The sequence below is a fragment of the Hyperolius riggenbachi genome, chromosome 1 (genome assembly GCF_040937935.1).
Source record: "Hyperolius riggenbachi isolate aHypRig1 chromosome 1, aHypRig1.pri, whole genome shotgun sequence".
NCBI classification, from domain to species: Eukaryota; Metazoa; Chordata; class Amphibia; order Anura; family Hyperoliidae; genus Hyperolius; species Hyperolius riggenbachi.
This window is the reverse complement of record NC_090646.1, coordinates 15765630-15787264: the sequence shown is the minus strand read 5'-3', so window position 1 is coordinate 15787264 and position 21635 is coordinate 15765630. Positions and strand designations below refer to the sequence as shown.

At 48.6% G+C, this 21635-nt stretch overlaps 1 protein-coding gene across 1 annotated transcript in view; it reads left to right on the top strand.

Moving 5' to 3' along the window:
- LOC137562497 (mucin-2-like) overlaps nt 1-21635 on the top strand; it is a 142407-nt gene that overhangs the window by 96179 nt on the left and 24593 nt on the right. Inside the window, exons 4-8 of the mRNA XM_068273895.1 lie at nt 6947-7021; nt 10535-10669; nt 11570-11647; nt 11984-12135; nt 13599-13653. Of these exons, the coding sequence (XP_068129996.1) occupies nt 6947-7021; nt 10535-10669; nt 11570-11647; nt 11984-12135; nt 13599-13653 (495 nt within the window). The remainder of the gene's footprint in view (nt 1-6946; nt 7022-10534; nt 10670-11569; nt 11648-11983; nt 12136-13598; nt 13654-21635) is intronic.

Genomic DNA, 21635 nt, shown 5'->3' with positions numbered 1-21635 from the left:
TCCCGATGCATCCTCATACACTGGGTAAGACCGCCCACCTGTCCTGATGCATCCTCATACACTGGGTAAGACCGCCCACCCGTCCTGATGCATCCTCATATACTGGGTAAGACTGCCCACCCGTCCTGATGCATCCTCATACACTGGGTAAGACCGCCCACCTGTCCTGATGCATCCTCATACACTGGGTAAGATCACCCACCTGTTCTGATGCCTCCTCATACACTGGGTAAGACCGCCCACCTGTCCCGATGTATCCTCATACACTGGGTAAGACCGCCCACCTGTCCCGATGCCTCCTCATACACTGGGTAAGACCGCCCACCTGTCCCGATGTATCCTTATACACTGGGTAAGACCGCCCACCTGTCCCGATGTATCCTCATACACTGGGTAAGACCGCCCACCTGTCCCGATGTATCCTCATACACTGGGTAAGACCGCCCTCCTGTCCCGATGTATCCTCATACACTGGGTAAGACCGCCCACCTGTCCCGATGCATCCTCATACACTGGGTAAGACCGCCCACCTGTCCCGATGCATCCTTCCTCATACACTGGGTAAGACCGCCCACCTGTCCCGATGCCTCCTCATACACTGGGTAAGACCGCCCACCTGTCCCGATGCATCCTCATACACTGGGTAAGACCGCCCACCTGTCCCGATGCCTCCTCATACACTGGGTAAGACCGCCCACCCGTCCTGATGCATCCTCATACACTGGGTAAGACCGCCCACCTGTCCCGCTGCATCCTCATACACTGGGTAAGACCGCCCACCTGTCCTGATGCACTCTCATACACTGGGTAAAACGCCCACCTGTCCTGATGCATCCTCATACACTGGGTAAAACCGCCCACCTGTCCCGATGCATCCTCATACACTGGGTAAGACCGCTCCCCTGTCCTGATGTATTCTCATACACTGGGTAAGACCGCCCACCTGTCGCGATGCATCCTCATACACTGGGTAAGACCGCCCACCTGTCCTGATGCATCCTCATACACTGGGTAAGACCGCCCACCTGTCCTGATGCATCCTCATACACTGGGTAACACCGCCCACCTGTCCCGATGTATCCTCATACACTGGGTAAGACCGCCCACCTGTCCCGATGTATCCTCATACACTGGGTAAGACCGCCCACCTGTCCCGATGCATCCTCATACACTGGGTAAGACCGCCCACCTGTCCCGATGTATCCTTATACACTGGGTAAGACCGCCCACCTGTCCTGATGTATCCTCATACACTGGGTAAGACCGCCCACCTGTCCCGATGTATCCTCATACACTGGGTAAGACCGCCCTCCTGTCCCGATGCATCCTCATACACTGGGTAAGACCGCCCACCTGTCCCGATGTATCCTCATACACTGGGTAAGACCGCCCTCCTGTCCCGATGCATCCTCATACACTGGGTAAGACCGCCCACCTGTCCCGATGTATCCTCATACACTGGGTAAGACCGCCCACCTGTCCTGATGCATCCTCATACACTGGGTAAGACCGCCAACCTGTCCTGATGCACTCTCATACACTGGGTAAGACCGCCCATCTGTCCTGATGCCTCCTCATACACTGGGTAAGAACGCCCACCCGTCCTGATGCATCCTCATACAGTGGGTGAGACCGCCCACCTGTCCTGATGCCTCCTCATACACTGGGTAAGACCGCCCACCTGTCCCGATGCATCCTCATACACTGGGTAAGACCGCCCACCCATCCTGATGCATCCTCATACACTGGGTAAGACCGCCCACCCGTCCTGATGCATCCTCATACTCTGGGTAAGACCGCCCACCCATCCTGATGCATCCTCATACACTGGGTAAGACCGCCCACCCGTCCTGATGCATCCTCATACACTGGGTAAGACCGCCCACCCGTCCTGATGCATCCTCATACACTGGGTAAGACCGCCCACCCATCCTGATGCATCCTCATACACTGGGTAAGACCGCCCACCCGTCCTGATGCATCCTCATACACTGGGTAAGACCGCCCACCTGTCCCGATGCATCCTCATACACTGGTTAAGACCGTCCACCTGTCCTGATGTATCCTCATACACTGGGTAAGACCGCCCCCCTGTCCTGATGTATTCTCATACACTGGGTAACACCGCCCACCTGTCCCGATGTATCCTCATACACTGGGTAAGACCGCCCACCTGTCCTGATGCATCCTCATACAGTGGGTGAGACCGCCCACCTGTCCTGATGCATCCTCATACACTGGGTAAGACCGCCCACCTGTCCCGATGTATCCTCATACACTGGGTAAGACCGCCCACCTGTCCTGATGCATCCTCATACAGTGGGTAAGACCGCCCACCTGTCCTGATGCATCCTCATACACTGGGTAGGACCGCCCACCTGTCCCGATGTATCTTCATACACTGGGTAAGACCGCCCACCCATCCTGATGCATCCTCATACACTGGGTAAGACCGCCCACCTGTCCTGATGTATCCTCATACACTGGGTAAGACCGCCCACCTGTCCTGATGTATCCTCATACACTGGGTAAGACCGCCCACCTGTCCTGATGCCTCCTCATACACTGGGTAAGACCGCCCACCCGTCCCGATGCATCCTCATACACTGGGTAAGACCGCCCACCTGTCCTGATGCATCCTCATACACTGGGTAAGACCGCCCACCCGTCCTGATGCATCCTCATATACTGGGTAAGACCACCCACCTGTTCTGATGCCTCCTCATACACTGGGTAAGACCGCCCACCTGTCCCGATGTATCCTTATACACTGGGTAAGACCGCCCACCTGTCCTGATGTATCCTCATACACTGGGTAAGACCGCCCTCCTGTCCCGATGTATCCTCATACACTGGGTAAGACCGCCCACCTGTCCCGATGCATCCTCATACACTGGGTAAGACCGCCCACCTGTCCCGATGCATCCTTCCTCATACACTGGGTAAGACCGCCCACCTGTCCTGATGCATCCTCATACACTGGGTAAGACCGCCCACCTGTCCCGATGCATCCTCATACACTGGGTAAGACCGCTCCCCTGTCCTGATGTATTCTCATACACTGGGTAAGACCGCCCACCTGTCGCGATGCATCCTCATACACTGGGTAAGACCGCCCACCTGTCCTGATGCATCCTCATACACTGGGTAAGACCGCCCACCTGTCCTGATGCATCCTCATACACTGGGTAACACCGCCCACCTGTCCCGATGTATCCTCATACACTGGGTAAGACCGCCCACCTGTCCCGATGTATCCTCATACACTGGGTAAGACCGCCCACCTGTCCCGATGCATCCTCATACACTGGGTAAGACCGCCCACCTGTCCCGATGTATCCTTATACACTGGGTAAGACCGCCCACCTGTCCTGATGTATCCTCATACACTGGGTAAGACCGCCCACCTGTCCCGATGTATCCTCATACACTGGGTAAGACCGCCCTCCTGTCCCGATGCATCCTCATACACTGGGTAAGACCGCCCACCTGTCCCGATGTATCCTCATACACTGGGTAAGACCGCCCTCCTGTCCCGATGCATCCTCATACACTGGGTAAGACCGCCCACCTGTCCCGATGTATCCTCATACACTGGGTAAGACCGCCCACCTGTCCTGATGCATCCTCATACACTGGGTAAGACCGCCAACCTGTCCTGATGCACTCTCATACACTGGGTAAGACCGCCCATCTGTCCTGATGCCTCCTCATACACTGGGTAAGAACGCCCACCCGTCCTGATGCATCCTCATACAGTGGGTGAGACCGCCCACCTGTCCTGATGCCTCCTCATACACTGGGTAAGACCGCCCACCTGTCCCGATGCATCCTCATACACTGGGTAAGACCGCCCACCCATCCTGATGCATCCTCATACACTGGGTAAGACCGCCCACCCGTCCTGATGCATCCTCATACACTGGGTAAGACCGCCCACCCATCCTGATGCATCCTCATACACTGGGTAAGACCGCCCACCCGTCCTGATGCATCCTCATACACTGGGTAAGACCGCCCACCCGTCCTGATGCATCCTCATACACTGGGTAAGACCGCCCACCCATCCTGATGCATCCTCATACACTGGGTGAGACCGCCCACCCGTCCTGATGCATCCTCATACACTGGGTAAGACCGCCCACCTGTCCTGATGCATCCTCATACACTGAGTAAGACTAGATGCCTGTGCGCGTGCGCACACACACACACACACCAATGCTTAAGCCAATATGACCTCCCAACCGATTCCTAACCCTGGGGGCACTGTAAGCCAGAACATGGAGTAGGGGTAAAGAAGGAAGCTGTTACAGTGTTGATGTATATAGCCACATCTACTGTTATAGGCCACACCTGCAGCAAAATAAATCTCTTTTTCTCATGCCAATGTGTAACTTACATCCCGGGTTTCCCTTTTCGAGATATTTATTGCCATTAGGGCCTGGTTCTGGAACGTTCCCCTCCTATCTTATCTTAGAGGCTTGACAGAAAGACAGAGGGGGGAGGACTCTACCTGTGACTGTAAGGGATACTCAGAACTGGTGCCCCATTGGCTGAATTATACCCACTTCCTGTTTCCCTGCTGGAGATGACCTCACTTCCTCTCCTGATGTCAGATTTTACTGGAACAGGAAGTCAGAGGGAGGAGGACTCCATCTGTGACTGTTTAACTGACCCCCAGAACTGGTGCCCCATTGCCTGAATTATTCCCTCTTCTTAATTCCCTGCTGGAGATGACCTCACTTCCTGTGTTGATGTCAGATGTCACTGATGCAGGAAGTCAGGGGAGATCTGAAGATCATGCTTCCCTCCTAAAGTAACAGAGATAGAGAGCGTGTGACTGGAGTTCCACCTTAATATGTTGCTTCTACACCATAGAAGTCTGTAGAAACTTATATCCACAGTATGCATGGTCAACGGGATGACTCTAATTCCCAGGTTTATGCAAATGTATTGCACATATTATTATGCAGATTGGCATTGGTGTAGTCCAAAAGTACTTCCTGCCAACGTGGACTATTTCGATCCCCAGTTGCATTCAATTTGCATTACATTTTCTCACTGACCATTAGTAAGTAATAACCGTTATCAGAACTCCTGTACCATGCACAGACCCATCACATGACTGTAGGTGCGGGTGGGCCATAGATTAGGTAGGGAGCCCAGCTGCGGCCGCATGACGTACTCCTGGCAACGTTACGGGGTCTCCTTTAGGTTGCAGGGCTTGGGTCTATTGCCCTACTCGCCTTCCCCAAAGGCCGCCTCTGCCCATGAGATACGGCAGGTAGCACGCTGGCACTTTAAGATAGGGCCTAGGTTGGTATAACACACACATATGTATGACATGTAGAGATGTGAGCGAACAGTTCGCCCGTAAATCTCTATGGGGCCGTACTACTTCCGGGTCGCTATGACCCTTAGTAGAATGGCTGCGCTGGGCCGGCGGTGCGCGTCTTTGATCGTGCGCCTGTTGCCGGGCACTCTCTGCGCGTGACATCACTCATGACATCACGCACATCCGCAGAAAGTTCCCGGCAACAGGTGCGCGATCTAGGACGCCCACCGCCGGCCCAGTGCAGCCGTACTACTAAGGGTCATAGCGACTCGGAAGTAGTAAAGGGTGAGGGGTTCGCCGGCGAACGGTTCGGGAACCGTTCGCCGACATCTCAAATGACATGTACATACCTCCCAACTTTTTGAGTGAAGAAAAAGGGACACTTAAGCCAGTGCTGGTCGTAATGGAAAAATCTACGCTTACGGATCATTATGTGTAATTTTACGCTATTACGCATTACGCAATTACGGTTACGGCGTAGGAAATTATCTACGGTACATCACTGTAATTACGCGTAAACTTACGCAATTACTCGTAAGGATACCGTAATGAAGGCGCTTACACTACGATGTTACGCGTAGTGCCCTAATACTCATTAATGCATATTTTTTGACGCATGCGGACGATATGTACGCAATAGCCGTCAATGTGACAGTTATTGCGTACATATCATTCGTATGCGTCAAAACGTACGCTTATACTGAAGGGTGGGAGAAGATACTATTGGTTGCTTAGGATGTTGACTGATTGGCTACTCTTAGAAAATGGGAGATTTTACGTTAGTAATTACGCGTAAAATTACGCGTAAGTGTTCGTAAAATTACGCATGCCTAGCAATTACGGTAGACAGTGTAATTACGATACCACTTACGGTCTTACGCGTAAATAATTACGCGTAAGACCGTAAGTTACGCGTAACGCTTACGCGTAAATTTACATTGAATTATGATGCGTAATTACGCTCATGCGTAATTTCGGCCCAGCACTGACTTAAGCCACGCCCCTGCCACACCCTGATCACGCCCCACCACACCCCTAGTCAAGCATACCATAAAGATTTCATAAGAAAACTATGTTGTTTTATAATTCAAACCACACTGGTCTTTTCTATCCTGGTTCATTTTCCTTCATATTAGCATTTTAAAATTAGTAATATATCAATTTAAAGGATGGGAATAAAGTTTAGAGTCAATCAAACACATTTTTAGTAGAGAAATATATATATTTACATAGAAAGAGGGACAAAGTCCTGAAAGAGGAACAAATGAGGAGGAAAGAGGGACAGAGGGACAGGGCTCCGAAAGAGGGACTGTCCCTCCAAAATAGGGACAGTTGGGAGCTATCCTACCTAATAAAGAGCAAGTGTGCCTGTATCCCATGTCTGTGTGTCAGGAGGACAGGACCAGAAGGGGCAGGCGTGTGTGTGCACGAGGCCGGTGCGCGCGTGCAGCGGGCGGGTGCGGGCGCGTGGAGGGTGCGGGCGCATGCGTGCAGCGGGTGCATGCTCGCTGATATGTGTGGTGACAGACCTAGCCTGTTTTTAAACGAGCTAAGGTCACTAGTGCATGTATATTTCCTTCTTGTGGAATGTTCCTGTTCTTTCTGTTGCAGGTTGGGGAGAATGCGGACGCCGCCTGCAGGGAAGTCACCATGCAGCACCTGCCAGCCATCCGCAGGTTCTTCAAGGTAACAGGAGGGTTGCTGTACAATTAATAGTTTTTGGAACATCGGACCAGTGTATCAATCTGTCTGTTTAATCCCTCCCACCCCGTTTATAAAAAATAAAACATACACCATTTCATTTAAAAATAATAATAATAATAATTTCCTGCCACTCCTGATCGACTTTTATAGAAAAAAGGAGAAAGCTGACCACATTTCTCATTTGAAAACATCAATAAAACTTTACATTTTGCTGTACAATCATTCTTTTTTCTTAACAATTGGTAACATTTTATTGTATTGTGTGCGAACACATTTAAGGTGACCGGTAACAATATTTATAATAATAAATGATAATATTTTCCTCAGATGCGATCATTTGATTTTTACCTATATAGTTTATGCAAACTGCGCCCACTGCAACCATATATCTACATCAACTAGTTCACTTTGAGTTTTCGCTATCAAAAGTCCACAGTCTTGTTATTCAAGATATTTTGTATGACAGCGCTCCTCTTCTATTTCCTTTTTACCTGCAGAAAAATCTGGACATAGTGCATTACTGTCGGATTTTTTTGTTATATATCACCACACACACTCCCAGTGCTATAAAGTGCGTTCACTGCAAGTGCATAGACTGTCCACAGCTCCCCTATAGAGTACAAGCTCACCGGATGTACGCCACCCTAAATGCCAGCAGGGTCTCAAGCATAAACCAGCCAATTAGCGATTTGATATTCAACTTCCTTAGATTTTAATCCAATCCTCATAAAAATATAAAAAGACAAAACATAGCATAAAACCTTTTTAAAACATCAAATCCCTGCGCTCAGTGCGCACTCACGTAATCCAGTTGGAATTCAGGCGTATCTGGCTTCCTAGCCCAGCGGTATTGCCCTATCTGCGGTGCCGGCGTCTTGTTCCCGCTATGGCACATCCGCGTCTCTGTCAATCTTGAATTTCCCCGGCGATGTAGTTGCCTGCTCCTTGTGACGTCAGACGCCCCTGGCTCCGCCTTACGCGTTTTGTCCGTGCGGACTCATCAGAGGCTGACGTCACAGGGGCGGCCGACGTCTTTTATAGCAAGCTTTTCCGGGTTGGTGATACGCAAGCCCGATGCGGCCATCTTGACGCTTGTTACGCGTCCCTTTGCCGCCCATGCACGTTGGGTCCCCCTATCCCCGCGACCTGATTGGTCGTCCTCAGGATATAGAGAACCCATACATTCTATGCGGAAAATGGCTGGTCCTCAGTCTAATGCCATCTAGTGGCTATTTTCATCAATACTCCCAATATTTCCATAGACTTTAGATGCCATTATATACCTCTCTCCTGGACTTAATTATTATTGTACCAAAATTTGACTTTTACCATCTAATTGTACAGAAAACCATGCAGTGTGTGGAGAAATCTATGGTCGATCGGAAAACAGTATTTTGTCGATTAGAATGCCGGATTTTACGATTCTATTAAGAGAGAGAAAGGGGTTGATTCACTAAGAACAATAGCGCAAGTAACCTCCTGTTACACGCGTTATTTAATCTGCACGCCTTAATTTTGACTCTCTGCACGCTACGCACGCTAATGGCATCGTAGCATGCTTGGTCAAGTTTGGTTGGAGGAGCACAGCATACCGAGCTAGTAACGCCGGCTAAATCTTCATAACAGGCGCTCTGCTCGTCCCGCCCTGAGCCCCGGCGGGTCCAGTGGCTTCAAAGGATGAGATCCCTGCACTTTGATTGGTTCAATAGGCTGCTTATCAAGTGAGCCAATCAAAGTGCAGGGATATCGTCCTTTGAAGCCACTGGACCCAAAGGGGCTCCTCTAACCAAACTTGATTAAACACGCTACGCTGCCATTAGCGCGCGTAGCGTGCAGTGAGTCAAAATTAAGGTGCGCAGATTAAATAGTGTGTGTAACAGGAGGTTATTTGCACTATTGTTCTTAGTGAATCAACCCCAATGTATCCTAATTGGCCCAGTTAGAGACTGATCGTTAATTACCTACCGGTTACTTACCATCCCACAAATCTGATCGAATGATGGCATGTGAGGAAAATACTGTTAATGTGTCTCAGCAGAGCTGATGATCTACCTCTGTGTTTTTTTACAAAACATAAGCACTGTTGGTGGGCCTTGAGGACAGGGTTGGGGAACACTGCGAGCATCTGTCAATCACCTCAGCACCGCCCCTCCCCCCCTCCCAAGTCCTCGTTTCCCCGTTCCTCCTCCATTAGCAGTCAGACTGCTCCCTTCCGCTGCTGCTGGAGGCTTCAGCAGTCTGAGTGTAGGCAGCTCCGAACTGTTTAAAGAGGAACTCCAGTGAAAATAATGTAGTAAAAAAAGTGCTTCATTTTTTACCATAATTATGTATAAATGATTTAGTCAGTGTTTGCTCATTGTAAAATCTTTCCTCTCCCCGATTTACATTCTGACATTTATTACATGGTGACATTTTTACTGTGGGCAGGTTATGTAGCTGCTCCTAGCTGTTTGGGCTGTTAGAGACAGCTGTAAACAGCTATTTCCTGTCTGTGAGCCTTGTTACATTGTAACAAACTGCCAAAAGTACCGCGGTCCCAGAGCTTCTTGTGGGAGGGGTTTCAGCACAAAATCAGTCATACAGCGCCCCCTGATGGTCTGTTTGTGAAAAGCATTATATTTCTCATGTAAAAGGGGGTATCAGCTACTGATTGGGATAAATTTCAATTATAGGTTGGAGTTTCTCTTTAAGTGTGCAAGAATGTTTTCTCGCGCATGCGCAGTACGGAGCAGAAGCCTCCCGCAGTGGTGTAAGTGAGCAGTCTCTGACAGTCTCTGACCCATTGATCGTAGACTGCTAATGCGAGATCCAGCGATGGAATGAGGGGACCATAGGAGGAGCGGGTGGCTCTATAGGCCCCAGAGCCTTCCCTCTCCTTAGGTGACAATATGTTTTTTTTAGATTTACACTTCAGACTCACTTTAAGAGGGGTTTGCAGCTGATTGTCCATCGCCATTGCATCATTTAACTGAATTGTGCTAGCAGTGCTTGTACTGACTACGGCGGGTCAAGTCAGGGGATATTTTGCCAGTATGGAAAAAGATACATTTTATTGTCATATATGTAACTGACCCTCCCGCTACAATTCACCAGCCGGCCAGTAACCCGGAAATGACACGTCCCGGAAATGACACGTCCCGGAAATGACTATTAACACTTAGGCTCTCTCACCCCTCTGTAAGCACACATAAACAGCTTTCTATAAGCACTTGTACGCTGTCTTCCTCTGGATAAACAAAATATCTGTCACCCAAAACAATCACTCTTTATCATTTTCTGGTGACAGATTTTAAAGGGTTACAGTAATCCTGTTCTGTTTTAAGAAAATGGGAGGGGAGCATAACATTTATATTAAATGTGCATGCCAGCCAAAATGTTTAGCATCTCATCGCCTGCTGTCACCCAGCCAGCTAGCTAGTCAGAAAGGTAGACAAAGCTATCAAGTGAGTTTTCTGCAATTCCCAGGTCTGACTCCATCTTGTCTCCCCTCTGCAGGAAGCCAGTGTTATGCTCAGAGCTCAGAAGGTAGCGGACATCACGCAGGAAGCCATAACTCAAGCCCTCGGGAAAGTGCCACAGCCGGTCCGTTCCTTCCACAGACCACGTATTCCTGGATCTCGTGATGTGGTGGTGAGATATACCGATATTTACTACATTACACTGCTACTGCTGTGAGACAGAACACTCCCCTCCTCTCTATCACACTGACACTGCTGTGTGACAGCACACTCCCCTCCTATCCATCATATACACTGCTGTGTGACAGCACACTCCTCTCCTATCCATCACACTGACACTGCTGTGTGACAGCACACTCCCCTCCTATCTATAACACTGACACTGCTGTGTGACAGCACACTCCCCTCCTATCCATCACACTGACACTACTGTATGACAGCACACTCCCCTCCTATCTAACACTGGCACTGCTGTGTTACAGCACACTCCCCTCCTATCTATAACACTGACACTGCTGTGTGACAGCACACTCCCCTCCTATCCATCACACTGACACTACTGTATGACAGCACACTCCCATCCTATCTAACACTGGCACTGCTGTGTGACAGCACACTTTCCTCCTATCCATCACACTGACACTGCTGTATGACAGCACACTCCCCTCCTATCCATCACACTGGCACTGCTGTGTAACAGCACAATCCCCTCCTCTCCATCACACTGGCACTGCTGTATGACAGCACACTCCCCTTCTATCTATAACACTGGCACTGCTGTGTGAGAGCACACTCCGCTCCTATCTATAACACTGGCACTGCTGTGTGAGCACACTCCCCTCCTATCTATAACACTGGCACTGCTGTGTGAGAGCACACTCCCCTCCTATCTATAACACTGGCACTGCTGTGTGACAGCACACTCCCCTCCTATCCATCACACTGACACTGCTGTATGACAGCACACTCCCCTCCTCTCCATAACACTGTAACAGTAAACACTTACATGGGCACCACATTTAGAACAATGTAGCCTGTATCCTGTATTAAAAGTATTATTTTTTTTTAACAGGGAACAAATTATACGAAGACGAACCCAGCTATTGAGATGAAGTTTAGTAAGAGAGAATCCTTCTGGGAGAGGAATGAGGTGAGACAGCAGCACTCTGATGCCTCTTTTATTGTTTATAGTGCCATCTGCCCAATTCCTTGTCAGTGCTGGGATGATATCATAGCAGCCAATCATTCCTGTGCAGTCCTTTCTGTGTTCTATCCGTCACACATTGCTAGCATGTCAGAGCTGTGAGAAATATCCAATGTTCAGTCCCCTGAGACTATCACCTCCAGCCGGTCCAGAGGAGTTTATATACTGGACCCCGAGGATTATGCTGGACAGGAAACCCCAGACAGACAAGTTCCACCGACCTGTCTGCCCCCCTCACTGCTTCTCCCCCGCCCCTGTGTAACCCCGCTGTTTGCTCTGCAGAGAGAGGAGGAGCGGCGGAAGGACATGGAGCGGCTGCGGCTGCAGGAGGAGCGGATCCACATGGAGAAGGCCAGAGTAGAGAGAGAGCGGCAGGAGGAAGAGGAGAGAGAGCGACGCATCGAGGAGAAGGAGAAGATGGTGGAAGAGCAGAGGTGAGGTGTCTTCTGTGCAAGTCACGTGACTCTTGTGCTGGCCATGTGACTGCTTTACTGTTTAGTATCCAAAGGAGGAGACTGCGCACAGTCTGCCGGGAACAAGTTGCATGTTTATTGTCCCATTACACACACATGCAATACAGGTCTGACCAGTTGGCCGACGATCGTTTCGTGGCCCCCAGGGTCATGTGACATTTGAGCCAATCCTGTGACTTTTGTCCTGATCAGGGGGTGTGGACAAATTCACATGTGCATGGTCTCTGTAGACATCCTGAAAGCATCTGTTTGGGAGTGTACGCTCTCTCTTTCCACCTTTCGGTGTTATTTTCTGTAAGTTGAAAGACAGCAACTGGAGGATACCCAGAAGCGAATCAAGTAAGGACATTTCTTTGACCCAATCTGCTTTGGGTCCTAAACTGAGAAGGATATGGATTTTTCCTTTTAAGATAATACCAGTTGCCTGACTCTCCTGCTGATCCTGTGTCTCTAATACTTTTAGCCACAGACCCTAGCCCTGAACAAGCATTCAGATCAGGAGCTCTGACTGAAGTCAGACTGGATTAGCTGCATGCTTGTTTCAGGTGTGTTATTCAGCCACTACTGCAGCCAAAGAATTCAGCAGGACTGCCAGGCAACTGGTATTGTTTAAAAGGAAACATCCATATCCCTCTCAGTTTAGAGTTCCTTTAAATTAGCATAGATAGAAACTGGTCAGGCAAGAATAGAGATGACACTCAAAGGCGGAGTTACAGAACATGGAAAGCTATTTTTTCCTGTCTCTGTAATTGAAGATACACTTCATATAGAGATAAGTGAGAGGAAAAGCAATCAGGAATACATAAACATCATGACAGATAATGTGTAAAGCCGAAGGTAAAACAGAAAGACAAATACACAAGAGAGATGCAGTATAGCTGTTATGTTGTGCCAGCTGCAGGACTTGTCATTGTGTCCGGCCAGTCCTGTGATTCCTACAGGCCAGTTACATAGCACTGACATCCTATCCAATACATGACAGCCTTCTGATTGGACAGAACCAGTCAGCAGCTCACTGATGAGCTCATCATTCCGCTCTCCTCTCCTGTAATCAAATAATGCAAGCTCACACAGACTGATAGCATTGTGTATTGCTGTATAGCCCCATCTACACGATACGATTCTTTGTGCGATTCAGTTACGATTCTATTTACGATCCGATTAAATCCGACATGTCTAATCGGGATTCGATTCAATTCGATTGAATCGAATCGAATCCCGATTGCACATGTCGGATTTAATCGGATCGTAAACAGAATCATAATCGAATCGCACAAAGAATCGTATCATGTAGATTGGGCTTATTACTAAAGCTGCTGCTGGCAGGAGGACCTAGAGGAATGTTTGGTTTGCAGGTTCTGCATCTATAGACGGTGGAATGTATAAGGAAGTTCTGGTGGCATTATTCTCTTGTGTCTATGCAGGAGAGAACAGGCCAGGATGGAGGCCGAACAGAGGAAGATTGAGAAGGCCAGATGGGTGAGTGTCCAGATCGATGATATAAACCAATATCTACAGAGGGTCTGATTATAGATTTGCATATTACTCTGCATTAGATATTGGTTTGCAGATTCCCAGGGAAATACATTTTATGGGCTATTGCTGGACATCGTACTTTAGCTAGAGTGACCAGATTTTTTGTCGGTTCAACTTGGGATGGGAGGGAGACGCGCCACAGCGAAAAATGGGGGGCTGCGTGCCGCGTAAAAGATGGGCGTGACCATGACATTGTATGGGCGGAGCTAGCATAATGATGTAACAGCGAGGCATAAGAAAGCAGTGTTTACGCCATGATGTGGTCAAATGAGGATTCGCATCATGGGTGTGCAGAAACTGTGTGATGCTATTTATTAGTATACCATAACCCCAAAGCAGCAAACATAGCCAACTATGACCATTAAATAATAAATGCAGCAACAGTTACCCCAGACAACAGAAAATAAACACAATGTGGGCAACATTTCAGCACAAAATAAACGCAATGGGGGCAACATTTCAGCACAAAGTAAACGCAATGTGAGCAAAGTCAGCACAAAATAAATGCAATGTGTGCATCATGTCAGCACAAAATAAACGCAATGTGAGCAATATTTCAGCACAAAATAAATGTAATGTGAACAACATTTTTAGCACAAAATAAACGCAATGGGAGCAACATTTCAGCACAAAATAAACGCAATGTGAGCAACATTTCAGCACAAAATAAACGCAATGGGGGCAACATTTCAGCACAAAGTAAACGCAATGTGAGCAAAGTCAGCACAAAATAAATGCAATGTGTGCATCATGTCAGCACAAAATAAACGCAATGTGAGCAATATTTCAGCACAAAATAAATGTAATGTGAACAACATTTTTAGCACAAAATAAACGCAATGTGAGCAACATTTCAGCACAAAATAAACGCAATGGGAGCAACATGTCAGCACAAAATAAACGCGATGTGAGCAAAATTTCAGCACAAAATAAACGCAATGTGAGCAACATTTCAGCACAAAATAAACGCAATGTGAGCAACATGTCAGCACAAAATAAACGCAATGTGAGCAACATTTCAGCACAAAATAAACGCAATGTGAGCAATATTTCAGCACAAAATAAACGTAATGTGCGCAACATTTCAGCACAAAGTAAACGCGATGTGAGCAACATTTCAGCACAAAATAAACGCAATGGGAGCAACATGTCAGCACAAAATTAACGCTATGTGGGCAACATATCAGCACAAAATAAATGCAATGTGGGCAACATGTCAGCACAAAATAAACGCAATGTGGGCAACATGTCAGCACAAAATAAATGCAATGTGGGCAACATGTCAGCACAAAATAAATGCAATGTGGGCAATATGTCAGCACAAAATAAACGCAATGGGGGCAACATGTCAGCACAAAATAAACACAATGTGAGCAACATTTCAGCACAAAATAAACACAATGTGAGCAACATTTCACCTGGAAAAAAAAAAGCATTTACTAACCTGACAGAAGTCTCCGGCCTCTGGCACGCAGCTCCCTGGATGATCCTTCTGCACAGTCTCCCGCGCTGACAGGCAGAGCAGGGCTACGGGAAGATGGTGCCCGAAGCCCTGTACTGGAAATACAAATAGACTCCAGTACAGGGCTTCGACAGCCATCTTCCCGTAGCCCTGCTCGCCTGCCGGAATGGAAGAGAATGCAGGCTGGAGCGGGGCTGCGGGCAATGAACTGGCACGGCGTCTATAGACGCCGCAGCCAGTTCATGCAGATACGGTGGCCAGAGTCCCGAGGCCAGGACGTCCCGCAGCTAAAAGCGGGACGTTTCCCGGGACCTCATGCAGCCTGGGACAGCAGACCCCGAAGGCGGGACCTGTCCCAGGTAAAGCGGGACGTATGGTCACTCTACTTTAGCCCAACAGATCACAACCACCAACATAAACACTGGGACTGCTCATTGACGTTGGAACTTTATAGGCTAAAGTTACCCAACTTTATAAAATTTTACAAAAACATTTTAATATAAAACACCTTACTTTGTAACCAAAAAAAAAACAGTAAATAGTCAGGGTAAGGAAACCGGAGGATAATCACCAACCAACCTTGGGCATGCTGCTCTGATCTGCATGCCCCTCATGAAACCATTTCACTTGCAGAAGACCCATTACCGAGAGGAATTCACCCGTGTGAAATCCTCAAACACCATCTTACCACCGATCTCCAGAAACCTTACCCTGCCCACTGCAAGGACAAACCTTCACTGACAATCTTTCAACTCTTAAGGATCATACACACATCAGACTATAGTCTTTGGAAAATGAAAGATCACAGACCAATCTTACCCCCTTCCATGTAGTATGAGAGCCATAACTACACAGTCTTTTCTATGGAGCTGAATTCCCCATCAGACAGAAATCTTACCCCCTTCCATGTAGTATGAGAGCCACACCTACACAGTCTATTCTATGGAGCTGCACTCCCCATCAGACAGCAATCTTACCCCCTTCCATGTAGTATGAGAGCCATACCTACACAGTCTATTCTATGGAGCTGCACTCCCCATCAGACAGAAATCTTACCCCCTTCCATGTAGTATGAGAGCCATACCTACACAGTCTATTCTATGGAGCTGAATTCCCCATCAGACAGAAATCTTACCCCCTTCCATGTAGTATGAGAGCCACACCTACACAGTCTATTCTGAGGAGTTGCACTCCCCATCAGACAGAAATCTTACCCCCTTCCATGTAGTATGAGAGCCACACCTACACAGTCTATTCTATGGAGCTGAACTCCACATCAGACAGAAATCTTACCCCCTTCCATGTAGTATGAGAGCCATACCTACACAGTCTATTCTATGAAGCTAAACTCCCCATCAGACAGAAATCTTACCCCCTTCCATGTAGTATGAGAGCCATACCTACACAGTCTATTCTATGGAGCTGCACTCCCCATCAGACAGAAATCTTACCCCCTTCCATGTAGTATGAGAGCCACACCTACACAGTCTATTCTATGGAGCTGCACTCCCCATCAGACAGAGATCTTACCCCCTTCCATGTAGTATGAGAGCCACACCTACACAGTCTATTCTATGGAGCTGCACTCCCCATCAGACAGAAATCTTACACCCTTCCATGTAGTATGAGAGCCATACCTTCACAGTCTATTCTATGGAGCTGAACTCCACATCAGACAGAAATCTTACCCCCTTCCATGTAGTATGAGAGCCATACCTACACAGTCTATTCTATGGAGCTGAACTCCCCATCAGATAGAGATCTTACCCACTTCCATGTAGTATGAGAGCCACACCTACACAGTCTATTCTATGGAGCTGAACTCCCCATCAGACAGAAATCTTACCCCCTTCCATGTAGTATGAGAGCCACACCTACACAGTCTATTCTATGGAGCTGCACTCCCCATCAGACAGAAATCTTACCCCCTTCCATGTAGTATGCAGGGCCGGATTTGTGGGCAGGCCACAAAGGCTGAGGCCTAGGGCGGCAGCCTGGCTGGGGCGCTGTTGCAGCTGACAGAGATCAGCTGTTTCAATCATCAGCCTGTGTGGCCGCCCCGGCTTGTATCCCAGTGCCGCTCCTTCCCGCTCGCTAACCTGCCCGTACAATGTAAACACAGATCCTCCTCCATAAGGTTGCTGTAGCTTGCAGGGCTGCTGCTCGGATTCAAACAAATAGTGGCAGATAAATAGCGGTGTTTCTTTCATCAGATCGATCAGAGAGTTCCCAGACGCGCCATGTACAGGAAGTGAGTGATGTCACTTCCTGTATTTGAATTACATGGCGCGTCTGGGAACTCTCTGATCGCTCTGATGAAAGAAACACCGCTATTTATCTGCCACTATTTGTTTGAATCCGAGCAGCAGCCCTGCAAGCTACAGCAACCTTATGGAGGAGGATCTGTGTTTACATTGTACGGGCAGGTTAGCGAGCGGGAAGGAGCGGCACTGGGATACAAGCTGGGCGGCCACACAGGCTGATGATTGAAACAGCTGATCTGTGGGGAGTCACTGCTTAGCTCTCAGTCGGAGGGCAGCGGTAACATGTACAAAAATCCATGGCGCAGGCATTGTAGAAGCTACTGGGGCAGCTCTGTTACAAACTTACATAGCATGAGGCAGCCAAACCTGATCTGTCCACAGCCGCCCCGGCCATGCATCAGAGAGTAGCAGGCAGCTGCGGACAGATTAAGTCTGGCTACCCCATGCCATGTAACAGAGCTGCTTGTGTTTGTTTATTAGTGTGAGGTGTGGAGGAGAGTACAGTAGGGTTGGAATAAATCATAGCAGGTCGGGCAGCAGGTGCATTGACGGGGCATTTGCAGAAGGCTTAAAGCATGGGCAGCTTGAATGGCCGGGTTGGACTCGCTGGCACAAGAGCCCAGCAGGCAGAGGCAGCTAACACACAGCCTGCAGCTCAGCCGACAGCGTGGCCTGTCTCAGAGAACTTCCTGCTGTGCAGAGACCAGGATCACACGGCAGCTGTTAGTTCCTTCTCCCCTCCCCTCCGAGGACTCCAGACAGCAAAGCAGGGGGGAAGGAGAAAGTGCTCATCCGAATGGGACACCTCAGCTAACATGTGGAGATGCAGTGCAGCCTTCACTGGCTACAACAGGAAGCTGGAGAATCCGATGTCCCTGTGACCCTGGCCTGCATGCATGTGAGTACATGAGTCCTGACATCCCCTCTCCCACAGCATTACATGTCCCATTTGTCCACTTCCTCTCTCTAGAGGTACCACTGCCCCCAGCAAGCCCTTCTCCCTTCAATAGAGGTACCACATATCCCAGCAAGTCCCCCCCCCCTTTATACATGTACTACTGGTGCCAACATGCCCCTCTCCCTCCATAGAAGCACCACAGATCCCAGCATGTTTCCCCACTTCCATAGACACACCACAGATCCCAGCATGCCCCTCCTGCTCCAAATAGTATTGTTTTCCCTCAGGGCACCAGAGCCAGCTGGCCTACCACCTGGTCGCCTCCAAAGTAAATAGTGGGCCCCTTCTGAGTTTTCACAGCGGTGCACACAGACATCTGTCCGGCTGGTGTGCTATTCTGCATGCTTTGTGACCACTTGAATATGTACATTCTGTCAGGTCACGAGGATGAAGCACACAGAGGAGCAAGCCAGGTGAGTGCGTTCCACAAAAAATGTCCTGCAGTGGCCCCGGGGGACCACTATTCACACTAGAGGAGGCCTGGGGGCCCAGCAGCCATCTCTGAGGCCCTGGGAGACAACCCAATACTATGTGAGAAGTGTCGGGCCTCTATGGAAGAGGTGCATGCTGGGAGCTGTGGTGCCTCTATGGAGGGAAGGAGCATGCTGGGAGCTGTGGTGCCTCTATGGAGGGAAGGAGCATGCTGGGAACTGTGGTACTTTTATAAGGGAGGTAGGTCTTGCTGGGAGCTGTGGTACCTCTATGGAATGGGAGGATAGTCCAGGGGGTTACTGTATCTTCCTATACCTCACCTTTCCAGTGCTGGGTTCCTTTCTGGTTGAATTGGTTTTTCAGTAAGCGAGCGTGGGTGAGTGTACCTGTACTGGGCATGTGCAGGTAAGGTCTGCACATGCCCAGTAAAATGAAGTGCATCTGCACAGGGTAAAAAACAAAACCTTGCACAGGTGCCTTAGTTCTACTGGGCATGCGCAGACCATACTTGTGCATGCCCATTGCGGTCACTCTCACCCACGCCTGTGCTTGCACAATGAAGAAACCTATTTGAGCAGAGAGGCCCAGTGCTAGAACGGTGGGATGTAAGAAGTAGTATATTCAGGCTCTGTGTTGGGGGGGGGGGGGGGGGGGGGCGGGTAGGGTGGTTGGGGTGTATTGGTATGTGTATGAGGCAAGGGGGGGGGGGGGGGGCGGCTGGTGACAGATGGCCTAGGGCGGTAACAAGTCTAAATCCGGCCCTGGTAGTATGAGAGCCACACCTACACAGTCTATTCTATGGAGCTGCACTCCCCATCAGACAGAAATCTTACCACCCTCCATGTAGTATGAGAGCCATACCTACACAGTCTATTCTATGGAGCTGCACTCCCCATCAGACAGAAATCTTACCCCCTTCCATGTAGTATGAGAGCCACACCTACACAGTCTATTCTATGGAGCTGCACTCCCCATCAGACAGAGATCTTACCCCCTTCCATGTAGTATGAGAGCCATACCTACACAGTCTATTCTATGGAAACAGTAAATTCGGGCGCCTGAGGCTAGTGGACAAATCGGGCGCCGCCATTCACTCCTATAATAAATATCGTTTAATGGGCGCCCGATAGGAAAAAAGGGCGCCGGAGAAAAATAACGTTTTAAAAGCGGCGCCCGGAGACTTAATGTTTTATTACTGCTTCTCATGATTACACATTATTTAATGATTTATACATTTTTAAATATTATTTTTAAACGAAAAACAGTACAATATTTTTTTTAAAACATTATTTTTAAACGAAAAACAGTACATTTTTTTTTTTTTTTTTTTTTACATTATTTTTAAACGAAAAAACCAACAGGGGGGTCTTAGGTTTAGGCACCAACAGGGGGGTCTTAGGTTTAGGCACCAACAGGGGGGTCTTAGGTTTAGGCACCAACAGGAGGTCTTAGGTTTAGGCACCAAAAGGGGGGTCTTAGGTTTAGGCACCAACAGGAGGGTCTTAGGTTTAGGCACCAACAGGGGGTCTTAGGTTTAGGCACCAACAGGGGGGTCTTAGGTTTAGGCACCAACAGGGGGGTCTTAGGTTTAGGCACTAACAGGGGGGTCTTAGGTTTAGGCACCAACAGGGGGGGCTTAGGTTTAGGCACTAACAGGGGGGTCTAGGGGTTAGGGGTAGGTACAGGGAGGGTTACTTAGGCACCAACAGGGGGGGTCTTAGGTTTAGGCATCAACAGGGGGGTCTAGGGGTTAGGGGTAGGTACAGGGAGGGTTACTTAGTAATATTTTTTTTTAACGTTATTATACGTTTCACTATTTAAACGAAAGATTAACGTTTTTACAATTGCCGATTTAATGCACAATATTTAATGATTTATAACTTTAAAAAACATTAATTTTAAACGAAATACAGTACAATACATTTTTAAACGTTATCCATGCTTATCGTTAAAAACCCGGCGCCCTTTTTTCCCAGCGCCCCTTTTTAACGTACGCCTATTCTATGGAGCTGAATTCCCCATCAGACAGATCTTACCACCCTCCATGTAGTATGAGAGCCATACCTACACAGTCTATTCTATGGAGCTGCACTCCCCATCAGACAGAGATCTTACCACCCTCCATGTAGTATGAGAGCCATACCTACACAGTCTATTCTATGGAGCTGCACTCCCCATCAGACAGAAATCTTACCCCCTTCCATGTAGTATGAGAGCCATACCTACACAGTCTATTCTATGGAGCTGAACTCCCCATCAGATAGAGATCTTACCCACTTCCATGTAGTATGAGAGCCACACCTACACAGTCTATTCTATGGAGCTGAACTCCCCATCAGACAGAAATCTTACCCCCTTCCATGTAGTATGAGAGCCACACCTACACAGTCTATTCTATGGAGCTGCACTCCCCATCAGACAGAAATCTTACCCCCTTCCATGTAGTATGAGAGCCACACCTACACAGTCTATTCTATGGAGCTGCACTCCCCATCAGACAGAAATCTTACCACCCTCCATGTAGTATGAGAGCCATACCTACACAGTCTATTCTATGGAGCTGCACTCCCCATCAGACAGAAATCTTACCCCCTTCCATGTAGTATGAGAGCCACACCTACACAGTCTATTCTATGGAGCTGCACTCCCCATCAGACAGAGATCTTACCCCCTTCCATGTAGTATGAGAGCCATACCTACACAGTCTATTCTATGGAGCTGAATTCCCCATCAGACAGAGATCTTACCACCCTCCATGTAGTATGAGAGCCATACCTACACAGTCTATTCTATGGAGCTGCACTCCCCA